This window comes from Phocoena sinus, chromosome 1 (assembly GCF_008692025.1).
Source record: "Phocoena sinus isolate mPhoSin1 chromosome 1, mPhoSin1.pri, whole genome shotgun sequence".
NCBI classification, from domain to species: domain Eukaryota; kingdom Metazoa; phylum Chordata; class Mammalia; order Artiodactyla; family Phocoenidae; genus Phocoena; species Phocoena sinus.
The window spans coordinates 117,146,674-117,158,474 of record NC_045763.1 but is presented as its reverse complement, the minus strand read 5'-3'; the positions used below and the strand labels follow the sequence as shown (position 1 = coordinate 117,158,474).

Here is an 11,801-nt window from a genome sequence, read left to right as displayed (position 1 = left end):
TCAGTGCTGAGGGTGAAGATGTCAATTAAAAAGATGTTACCAGCAAAACGGCACCCATCCCAACCATGAGATGTCAACCATCCCTTGATTGTCTAGAACTGTAAATTACCTTTGAGGACCATGAACTTGCAAGTCCTTCAAGCAGGAAAGAGAAACCCTTGACCCCCATGTCTCTTCTTCATCAGGTTCTAGACCTTTTCTTATAATTCCTTGGTTGTGGGAAACATCAGGGTCTCAAATGACAGGGGCTGGGTTTAGGACTGAAAGTGGGTGATTGTCTAACGTCTTTCAGAGGCCAGGACCCAGGCTGGAAGTAATCCTTTGATGCTGGTTGATTAATAGCTGTGTTAGTCTGCTAGGGCTGCCATAACAAGATACCACAGAATGGGTGGCTTAAACGACAGAAATTTATTTTCTCAGTCTTGGAGACTGGAAGTCCAAGACCAAGATGTTAACAGGTTTGGTTTCTCCCAAGGCCTCTCTCCTTGGCTTGCAGAGGGCTTCCTTCTCTCTGTGTCCTTCCATGGCTTTTTCTCTCTGTGTGTGCATTCCTGGTGTCTCTCCCTCTTCTTATAAGGGCACCAGTCATATCGGATTAGGGCCATCTCAATGACCTCATTTAACCTTAAATATCTCTTTAAAGACCCTATCTCCAAACACAGTCATATCCTGAGATATTGGGGGTTAGGATTTCAACATGTGAATTTAAAGGGGACAAATTCAATCCATAACAATACTTCATGGACAATGGTGGAGGCGTGAGTGCCCTGGACAACCAATCTGTGGATCCTGGAGAACTTCCAGTGTCCTTGAGGGGATGTCCTGCTGGGCCCACGTTTCCCAGAGCAGATCCAGGACATGCAACCAGGGGAGAGGGAAGGGGGAAGGTGTGGAAGGTTGTGCCAGTGTTTCCTGTCCTCCCAGTGTGACAGCTGCCCAGGCTGCTCCTGAGCGGTGGTACAGGAGTCTTACAGGAGGTACGAGGTCCGTGGTGGTTTCCAGGTACCAGCTACATCCCAGAGCATCATGTCACTAGGCAGTGGGGTTCCTCGTGATCTAGGCATTGCTCATGGTAGACCCTAAACAAGGGGGTTCTCTGTCTCTGGAGCCACTTCACCAGCACCGACATCCTTCTTCTTTTTCCCTGGCAAGGAGATCAGAACGAAGGTTACCCCTCCAAAGTTTGTACCTAAGGCCTCTGAATCCTGATGGTCCTAGTTCAAGATCACCTCAGGCAAGGAATAGCTCTCCTGGTTTTCTAAGACCCTGGAAAAGGAGCTGCTTCAAGGACAGGAAGTTCTTCCTAATGTCTAGACTTTCTCTGCAATTATAGCACGCATTTAGCTGTAGAAGGTATAGAAACTTAGAGCTGGGATGGACCCAGTTAAATGACTAGGCAGAAGCCACGTGTCAGAGCCAAGGGTCAGCCTCCAGATGCCCTGGGTAGAGCCTTCCCACTATCCCCGGTCGTTGGATTCTCTCTGCCCTTCTCAGTGTCCAAAGCTGCTCTTTTCTGAGCCTTGAAAACATTAGGCGAAGTGAAAGAAGTCAGTCATGAAGAATCACACAGTGCGTGACTCCATTTACAGGATAGACTGTCCAGAAGAGACAGTCTAGAGACAGAAAGGAGATTAGTGGTTGCCTGGGGCTGGAAGGGAAAGGGGGACTAGGGAGTGATGGCTAAGGGGCTTGGGAATTTCCTTTTGGGGTAATGAGAATGTTCTCAGATTGAGCGTGGTGATGGATGAACAACTCTGTGGCTGTAATAAAAGCCCTTGAGTTTTACACTTGAAATGCGTGAATTACATGGTATGTGAAGTATAATCCAATAAAGCCATTAAAACAAAAAGCTGCTTGCTTCCTGGCTTCCACCTTCTTACCACAAATCCTGGGGGCTGTCTGAGGCAAAGGGCCAGGTCAGACCCTCTCAGGAGCAGACAGGGCCCTAGGTGGAGTGTGACCCCTGCTGCTCCCTCTTCCCTCCCTTGTCTGTGGAAAGAACATACAGGAGCCAGCCAGCCAGCCCAGCTGCATGCTCAGTGGCTGGGCCAAGACTCTTGCCTTTTAGGACACATCCACTGAAGTCTTATGCCTCCTTCTCCTTGCTGACCCACTCTCTCCATCCTGGGACCAGCCAGACAGCCTAGGATGGACATGTCCACAAAGCCCAGGTCAGCTGGGGTAGTTCTTTCAGGAGCTGGATGGAGAGCACAGAACCCAGCTTAACCTCTGAGTGTCCCCTTCCCTCTTCTCCTGGGGGAAGGAGGCCCTATCAGTCCCTGGCCAGAGAGGTGCTTCTCTCAGGAAGCCTCTCCTAGGATGATTGGCAAGAGGGAGTTGGGATTCATCTAGATTTTCACTCAACACACCTTTATTGATACCAGCTATGTTCCAGGAACCCTTGCTAGGTGTCAGGGGGTGGACACTCAGCCTTTATCTTTCAAGACCTGAGAACTCCGTGGGAGAGTGAGGGCAGTAAGTGCTGTGACTGAGATGAGCACTGGAGAGTCAAGGCAGGACACAAACCCAGCCTGGGTGTGGGAGAGAAGGTCGGGAAGGCTTCCTGCAGGGGGCACACCTTGAAGACAGTGGAGGTGACAGCCGAATGAAGAAGGCGAGTTGGGTGGGAAGTTACGGAAAGCGTGTTCCAGACAGAAAGAGTAGGATGTGCAAATGCCTACAGAGGCACGCAAGAGAGTAGCTCATTTGAAAACTGCTAAAGGAACTTCAGGTAGTTCAGTCTGACTGGAGACCAGAATGTTAGATGGAGAGGGCCAAGAGATGACATGGGAGAGGTAAGCCTAAATAGGAGGAGGTCCAAACCTGGCCCTCCTTCCCAGAAGACCTACCTCCTCCAGCCACCCCTAGCCCTTGCAGGACTCCTACCTGAGCAGGGGCCCCAGTGCCAGGCAGAGAGACCAGCCAGGATCACAAGCAGCAAGACAGGCACCACCACCAGTAGCACATCTTTGTAGGAGGCCATCCCTGGAGCTGGACATGGAGGGGGCAGGGTCACAGGTGGACTGGATGCTTCACAGTCCCTCAACCACTGATCCCTAGCCCTTGGCATACCTGCCTGGTGATGGCAGCTCTCCCAGGGGGTGACTGTGGCCAAGTCCCAGCTGACAGGGTTTGAGACAATGCAGGAATAGGCCACACCTTTGTCACCTGGTCCCAGTGACACACTCAGCACCTGTCCGTCCATGAAGAGGCCACCTGGCTTGATATCAAGGTCAATGGTTCCCTCCCGTCGCCAGCTATAGGTTATGTCGCTGATGTTGGGAGCCCAACAGGACAGGAACACTTGGCAGGTCTTGGGAGGCTGAGCATCCCCTGATACAGCAATGAACACTTGCACCACGGGCCTGGGCACTGCACCTGAGCAAGGACAGCAGAGCCAGTGTGGGTTATAGGGATGCTGAGCGGGGCCCATAGCTCCAGCTCTGGGATCCATGCAGGGCTAGGTGACACCTCTGACTAGGCCACTCTGGCTCTAAAGCCACATCAGTCTCCCATTGCCCACAGGACAGAAGCTGAATTTCTAAGTCTGGTATTCAAAATCCTTCATTAAATGGTTGATGTCAACCTCTCCAGCTGTACCTCCTGCTCACCCTCCCCACCCATCTTAATTAATTTCCTGTTCTCCCAAAAGTGTCATGCTTCATATCTTTCATATGGCTCAGCTGTACACATATGCTTTTCTCGTCTCACCCTCCTAGAAAACTCCTACTCATCCTCCAAGGCCCAGCTTGGACACACTCCTTACTGCTCTGATTGATATTCCAGGTATGGCTCTGAGCCCTCTGAGAACTCTCTGTATCCCTTGTCATCAAATTTCCCTGATACGTGATACATCAGTCAGAGAGACAATAAACGTCTGTTAAGGTAGGCACAAAAACAACAAACACATTCCTGGACTTTTGGAGATTTTGGAGTTTGGTGAAGAAGACATACTAACAAGTGATTATGAATAACTAAGAAAATTATCACAAGGATGCAAAATTCTGTGAAGGAGCAGGCCAGGGGGTAGGGGCTCTACCTTGTTATCTCCATAACCCTTGCTCTCAAGGTGCTCAGCTACCTGGGCCATTGGACAAATCGGTGTCCTGGCATCCCAGGCCATGGCTGCCCTTTCCTGCATTGGTTGATAAGTAGATCATGAGTCTCATGGCAAAGGGGGCCAGCGGGAGAGCATTCTGGCAACAGTGGGAGGGCTCAGTCTCTGAGAGCATTCCAAAGTTAAGCTGAGTAAAACCTCATTAATGCCAGCTCAGTCTGGTGGGATTTGTGATATGAAAAAAGAAAAGATTTGCTGGGTGCCCTAATAGTATAAACAAAGACTACAGGGGAGGGAGATATTTACACTACTTCAGAGGACAAGCTGCTTCCAAACACAATCAGTCACAGCAGAAACACCCATTGACATTTCTAGTAACTGATCTGCTAATTCAAATCATCCTTATCTATTGTCAAAGCAGAGCTCCTAAGGACGGCTGCTTGGCAGCTTTGCGCAATTAGTTCTAATCACGCTACGTATTTGGAAGCAATAAAACAGCAATTTCCTTCAAATCTGTAATTCAGATGCTGAGAACAAGGCATTTTAGAGCTTAGTGGTGTGGGTGCTGCATGTATTATCACATTCAACGTCCTCATTTCACATATGTGGCAGCTGAGACTCAGAACGGGGGAGAGCCTCCCTAGCTGCCTGGATGGCTGTGAAGGCTGTTCACTGTGCAAGGGCGCTGGGCTCAGGGGGTAACAGGTGAGAGCGGGGTGCTGAATTCCAGCCAGCACTCTGCTTGCCAACATGGTGCAACATGGATCCGGGTCGTGTGCATCGAAAAGGACACACATTTAACTGTACACTGGCAGCCCGTGTGGCTCACCTAAGTGATGAGCCAGTTATCTTCCTCTAGGTGTGGGAGGGTCTCTCTCTTTCCAGTTTGCTACTGCCTTTCTCTCCCTCAGTGTTTCGCTCTGCCCAGCTATCACCCCTACTCTCCATTCTTAAATTTGGACCTTTTCCTCCCCTTATTCTATCTCGATTTCTGAGGTTTTACTGAAATAGAGGTCACTGACATATCTTTTCCAAGCCACTAGATACATGAATAGGAGCTCAAAGGCCATTTTATCTTTACCAGCAGAAATACGGTGGCAGTGGTAGAAGTGTAGGTGGTGATGGTGGTGCAGGTGATGGTGGAGGTGGTGGAGGTGGAGGTGGTGATGGTGGTGCAGGTGATGGAGGGCATGGTGGCGGTGGTTGTGGAGGTGCTGGTTGTGACAGAGGTGGAGGTGAAGTTGCTGGAAAGAAAGACCCATCCAGCCTCCAGTGGATTCAGCCACCGCAGCTGAGGTGCTGAGAGCAGCTTTATGAATGACCCTAACAAACCTACGCAGAACAGAGGATCACCTCAGCTGAGCCCTGCCAAGTCAGACTTGTGAGAAACAAAAATATTTGTTGTTTTTAACCAGTAAGTTTGGGGATGGTTTATTTTGCAATAACAAATAACAGAGAATACCCACGGATGATGTAAATTTAAAATCTCTCAATACATCTAAAAGAGCTCTTTTAAGAAATATGACATAAAAATTCTATACTTTAGGGGGCTTCCCTGGTGGTGCAGTGGTTGGGAGTCCGCCTGCTGATGCGGGAGATGCAGGTTCTTGCCCCGGTCCGGGAGGATCCCACGTGCCGCGGAGCGGCTGGGCCCGTGGGCCATGGCCGCTGAGCCTGCGCGTCCGGAGCCTGTGCTCCGCAACGGGGGAGGCCACAACAGTGAGAGGCCCGCGTACCGCAAAAAAAATAATAAATAAATAAGTAAAAAAATCTATACTTTAGTTAAAATGAATTTTTAAATTAAAAACATTGTGTCATAGTTTAATTGCAATACTTATATTTCTTTTTGGTGGTGCATAAAATAATGGCACGTCTTATAACCTGTTATCTTAGAATTGATGATGCCTAGGCCAGCCTCTATCCCAGATGCTTTCGCAAATGCCACTGATTTTACCTTTATTGGGATTTTCATGGTAATATTACTATACTGGTTTTACAAGTGAGAAAGGTCAATGTCAGGGAGTAAGTATTGTCTCCAAGGCCACTGAGATAAGAAAAGACCAAGCTAGAGTTCAGACCAGGACAGTAGGGCGGAAGAGCCTGGCTGCCCCAGCCAGAAGCTCACCTGCGAGAACCCGAGGAGTTTTCTTACCTGTGCCTGTGGGGAAGCAGCTGTTCCCTGAATCAGCCATGAGGTCAGAGGCCAGAGGTTTCTAGACCCCAGTTCTCCCCAGTTTCCAGGACCCAGGATGCCTTTCCGGAGCTTTGTGGGAGGAGGTGGGTCAGAGGGCCTGAGTCAGGCGCACTCACCATACACCTTGAGCTGTAGGGTCTGGGTCCAGGCTCGACCTTCCTTGTCCACCAGCAGCACGGAGAAGTTACCGCTGTCTCCAGACTCCAGTGGCCGCAGCTCCAAGCTGAGGTTGCTGTGCAGCTGGGCTCGGCCCAGGAAGCGGGAGTGGTACAGCGTCTCCAGAGACCCCCGGAAGAACGTGGCCAGGAGCTCCTCTGAAGGCCAGAGGGATCTCCAGATGGCCTCTCGGATTTGGAAGCCGGGAGGGCGCTCTGCCACCAGCAGCACCGAGCCCCCCACCTGGCCCTGAACTTGGGCTCCGGTGACAATGAAGGGAAGTAGTGCTGAAAGGACAGAACCCCATCACTCTGCCTGCCCCAAACGTCCTCATCTCTCTCCTGCATGCAGCTGAGAGAAGGCCCTTCTCTCCACACTCCCTCCACCCAAACTGAGAGCGCACTGCGCCAGGGACTGGGAATAAAACAGTGAGGGAGGGAATCCAGTCCCTGTGCTCATGGAGCTCAGACTCTTAAGACAGCCATTTGCCATGGTGGCAAAAATGGGTGCCCCGGGAGAACACAGGTAGGCTGATAGGGTGACCTTGTCAGGCCTTGAGGGACTCAGAGAAGAAAAGGTTAAGCTGAGACCGGAAAGAGGAATGGGAATCAGCCAGGTCAAGCAGAGGGCGGCCTGGAGTGGGGATGGGGAAGTGTTAGAGACGAAGTGGGCAGCACACACAAAGGCCCGGACGGTGAGAGAGCCCGGTGCACCGTGGGGAACTGAAAGTAGTTGTCTGCAGAGGGAGTAAGAAATAGCACTGCAGAGTCTGTGGGAGCCAGATCCTGCAGGGCCCGAAAAGCAACTTTGGAGTTTGGCCTTTATCCTTAGAGCGATGGGGGGCCTTGGATAGTCTTTAAGTAAGAGAGTGACGTGATTAGATCCATGGTTAGAAAGACAACTCCAGCAGAGGTGTGCAGGCTGCACGGGAGGTGGGGCAAGACTGAGGCTGAGTCTATTAATCCCAAGGAGAGTGGGGTTGTACTTGTACTGGAAGTACAATGGAAACTTGTACTGAGGAAGTGAGCAGCTGAGACAGGCAGAAGTGGGAGGAATGGAGAGATTACTGTGTGTAGTCAGTGGGGTCTGGTAACAGATTAGATCTGGGGAGTGAGGGAGTCAGGAGTCAAGGATGGCTCCCAGGTCCTTGGGACCCACTGGATGCCATTCTCTCTGATCCAGAACAGGAGGAGAAACAGAATGGGGGTGAGATGTCAAGAGGCTGTTTTGCTGGGAACATATTCAGTGTGACTCGTGTGGGTGACACTTCTGCTTGAAGTGCCCCTCTGACTCCTCTGCTGACTAATTTCTGCTCCTCCTTGAAGCATCACTGCCTCCCCTGGCCTCTGCCATCTGTCACTGCAGGTTACAAACTCTGTGTTCCCACAGCGGGCTGGGATCACCACTACAAATGCTCCTATCCCTCTATTGTGACCACTTGTTTATGAGTCCCATGAGACTGTGAGTTCCTCTTCTCATGTTTGTACTTCCTGTGCCCAACACAGTTTAGGAGTGGGATGTAGGAGAAGCTCGGAAGATATACTGAATGCATGACGAAATTGGCTGAGGACTTCCCTCGTATCCAGCGCGGTGGTGGGCGCGAGGGTTCAGAGCAGAATAAAAGCAGATGGAGAACGCACCCAAGTGCTGGGAGTTTAGTTAGGGAGCCGTGTTCTGGATGATCACTCAGCCAGACGCTGGTAACTCCAGTCTCCCGTCCGTCTCACTGCCCTGCCAGCCCCAGTCATCTCAGTCCTAACTGGGGATGGCTTCAGGGTTAAGGCACAGTGGAGACGTCCCATAAAGAGAGCATAGCACTGGATGTCAATCAAGACTCCTGCTCTATCCTGCCCTGGCTCTGCCGTTAACAAGCTGTGCAATTTTCAGCATACCTCTTCCCTCTAAAGGCTTCCGTTGTCCCATTCGTAAAGCAGGGGGGTGCATTCAACCTGTGGTACTCATCTCTTTTACCACTCAGAAAAATTCTTTTTTCTTCCCATGTCCACGGGTTTGAAAGATTTGTGAACCAAACAGATTCCCTCTTTTTGGCAGGATTTCCTTCACATGTTTAGAAATGTTGAAATCTGCAGACTTTTGGAGCCAGGAACTCAGGTGGGGACATCAGACAAAATCATCTTGAAGTCCCTGTGAGCTTCTGACACAAACAACAGTGTCTGAGTACTTGCCACACCCCATGGCTCCCATCCTCTGGCCTAGCAGCGCTGGCCCTTGTCATACTGACCACTTGTTAACCAAGGGAGGGAAGTCAGGCATTGGACAGGATGGGGGGGTGGTGTCGCCCAGTGTTGAAGAGACCTGATTTGTCTCTTCTGACATCACACCGCTATCGACCACCCCAAGTCCACAGGCAATATATTAACTTGCTTTTGTCTCTCATCCCTCCTGAATGTCCACTTCCACAGACCTGCAGGGAGGAGTCTCAGCTCTCCCACAGGCTGTTGGAAAGACATCCTCAGATTGTAAGAGGCCTGCCCTCCCCTGCTCTCCCCAGACCACATTTAGAATTTGCATGTGTTAACACTGCCAGACCCTCACATTCTCACGACCATCTCTTTCAAAACCAATGGGGGGCTTCCCTGGTGGCGCAGTGGTTGGGAGTCTGCCTGCCAGTGCAGGGGGCGCGGGTTCATGCCCCGGTCCGGGAGGATCCCACATGCCGCGGAGCGGCTGGGCCCGTGGGCCATGGCCGCTGAGCCTGCGGTTCCGGAGCCTGTGCTCCACAATGGGAGAGGCCACAACAGTGAGAGGCCCGCATACCTCAAAAACAAAAACAACAACAACAAAAAAAAAACCCAACAATGGTACCACCAGCCTCAGTTTTAACCTCCCTGGGCCACAAAACAGCTTGTGTCTCAGGGACATGTGCTGCCATCCTTCTATCCAGGATCCTGTATCTCTTTGCCTCTGCCTAGCGTTTAAGGTTGCCCAAGAACTTGCTTCAGTCTTCCCTACCCCTCCACAGCTCCTGGGTTCTCACTCGGGTTGGGGAGAGGATCCTGCCAGGATGTCTGGGGAAGGGACTTCAGCTCTCTGAGGCCAGGCCACCCGCCCGCTCCACTTACCTTCCCAGAGAAGCAGACTCCACAGGGACCACACGACCATACTCCGGAAAGGCAGGCAAAGTCGCTCGACAGCCAAATCCAGAACATCCCAGGTCAAGTGGATGCATGGAAGGAGCTGTGGTCCTTCTGGAAAGTCCCATGGTTAGAAGGAGGAATGTTGACTCAGAACAGGACGTCCTGAAAGTGAAAATATCCAGAGGAAAGTGGAAGTTGGCCTCGGGTCCAGCTGGGTTCTTTCAGGAGCTGATTCTTGTAAGTCAGCCTCTTTCAAATGCCTATGGTTGGCCAATGCAGACGGCAAGTCCCCCCTGCACAAGCCCACATCCTCCTCGCTGACTTCTGTCAGGCATCCCCACATCCCGCTCTGCCCGGCTGCCCCCTGCCTTTCCTGTTGTCACCACAGAGAACCCTCTTAACTGCGATTCCCATCATCACCTCTCTGCTTAAAATTCTTCCGCAGCCTCCCACTGCCCTCAGGATAAAGACTAAACTCTTGGCTTAGCGTACAAGGTTCTCCTAAGTCCAATTCCAGCCTGCTTCTCCAGCCTGCCGTCCTACGTCCATTCCGCTCTCCAGCCAGGCCAAGCCCGGACTGCCCCTTCTTAGAATTGCCAATTCCACACTTCCGTTCCTTGTACTTGTTCCATTCATCCTTCTGGATGTGGCATGGCTATGCAGCTGGCTGGACTCCCGTTCCAGGCTTCCTGACCACAGGCAACATGAGGAAACTTCCTTTCTGGGTGCCCAGGGCCTGCCCGTTCCTGTCATAACTCTTAGCACGCTGTTTCGCAACAGTTTTCTCATCTCCACAGACTGTTTGTTGCCAAGGTCTCATATTCATTTCTGTGTGCCCCTCGGTGCTGGGCGTGTCATGGATGCTTAATGGACATTTGTTAAACCGGGGTGTGAATTCTAGATTGCTGCTTCCTGGAGGCCCTACAACTCTCCTCTGAGAGGATCTGATTATCACCCTGTTAGAGATGGGGGAGGTTGAAAACCAGAGTGAGGTTAGCACCTTTCGGAGGTCACAGAGAAGCAGAGCTGTGAGCTGAGCTTCAGCCTTCCGAGTGTGGTCCCTTTTGCCCGTCGCTCCATCTTAACTCCGTTTCTCTTCTCACTTGTGGCGGTAACTTGGTTTCTTTAGTCAGGGAAGGCTTTGCGAGAAGATAAGGAAAACCTCCGAGCTTCCTGAGTGTGGCTTGTGGTATCTAGTCCTGTCAGAGCTTCTGACCTGTCAGTCAAACTGAACGCTCTGCTCTGGACCCAGCTGGGCACGAGGCAGATGTGGTGGCAGGTGGGCAGGAGGATTCCAGAACAGGGTTCCTGCCCTCCAGTTACTCACCACCAAATTGTAGGAACAAGATATGCCTGGGAAGGGAAGGCCCACAACAGACAGAACGGCTCTGTGCTAAAGAGCAGCACAGGGCTTCCCTGGTGGCGCAGTGGTTGAGAGTCCGCCTGCCGATGCAGGGGACACGGGTTCGTGCCCCGGTCTGGGAAGATCCCCCATGCTGTGGAGCGGCTGGGCCCGTGAGCCACAACTACTGAGCCTGCGCGTCCAGAGCCTGTGCTCCGCAGCAAGAGGGGCCGTGACAGTGAGAGGCCTGCACACCGTGATGAAGAGTGGCCCCCACTTGCCACAACTAGAGAAAGCCCTCGCATGGAAACAAAGACCCAACACAGCCAAAAATAAATAAATAAATTTATTAAAAAAAAAAAAAAAGCAGCACAGACAGTCCACGCTGCAAGAGGGCATGGGAAGAGGTCTCTGTGGATGTGGGCAGGGGACACTTCCTTAAAAGGTGGAATTTGAGCTGCATCTTGAAGATAGACGTGATTTGGATAGGCTTAGAAAACAGGGAGGGCCAGAGGTTGGGGGTGGGCTCTGAGCATGAGGGGAAAGCTTGGCAGTGGGGAGGTCTCGTGTGGGCTCCAGAGACAGTGAAGGAGCAGAGGGAGGGATCCTTTAGGGCTGTCTTGGGTAAAATGGAAAGGGAGGCTGGGGGTCACATTATGGGGTCCTTGAGTACTGGGTTAAGTTTAGGCTTTTACTCTGGAGGCCAGCAACTCTCACCCATGCTGAAAACTTGGATTCTCAGGGATTCTGGTTCAGTAGGGCTGGGCTGGGGCTCAGGAACCTGTAGTTTTAACAAACACTGCACTCCAGGTGATTCTGAGCTAGTGAATGGAGGGAGGGCTCTGAGAAGCACTGCTTGGAGGGAGGGGGCTGCTGTCCATTTGGGGCTAACTTGCTAGTGGGAGGACAGCGTGCAGGGCTGATTGGGGGAGAAAAAAGAGGCAGGGAGGTCTG

The 11,801-nt window shown here is 51.6% G+C and overlaps 1 protein-coding gene across 2 annotated transcripts; it reads right to left on the bottom strand.

Annotated features, from left to right (window-relative positions):
- Nucleotides 1-499: 499 nt before the first annotated feature.
- SLAMF8 (SLAM family member 8) lies at nt 500-10,065 on the bottom strand. 2 transcript variants are annotated; one of them, XM_032640056.1, is made up of 7 exons: nt 9,998-10,065; nt 9,491-9,667; nt 8,300-8,562; nt 6,368-6,694; nt 3,073-3,378; nt 2,887-2,991; nt 500-1,144 (listed from the first exon to the last, which is right to left on the bottom strand). In XM_032640056.1, exons 3-7 carry the CDS (start codon nt 8,349-8,351, stop codon nt 1,080-1,082), a joined length of 855 nt encoding a protein of 284 aa, XP_032495947.1. In that variant the 5' UTR covers nt 8,352-8,562; nt 9,491-9,667; nt 9,998-10,065; the 3' UTR covers nt 500-1,079. The 2 variants fall into 2 exon arrangements, with proteins under 2 accessions (XP_032495947.1, XP_032496032.1); XM_032640141.1 differs by lacking the exon at nt 8,300-8,562.
- Between the last annotated feature and the right edge of the window lie 1,736 nt (nt 10,066-11,801).

Coding starts and splice junctions, on each gene's coding strand:
- SLAMF8 (XM_032640056.1), bottom strand. CDS start 8,351: ATGCACCCCCCTGCTTTACGAATGGGACAACGGAAGCCTTTAGAGGGA. Junction 3,379..6,367: donor CCTACAGCTCAAGGTGTATG/GTGAGTGCGCCT, acceptor GTCCTTGCTCAG/GTGCAGTGCCCAGGCCCGTG. Junction 2,992..3,072: donor GAGCTGCCATCACCAGGCAG/GTATGCCAAGGG, acceptor CTCCATGTCCAG/CTCCAGGGATGGCCTCCTAC.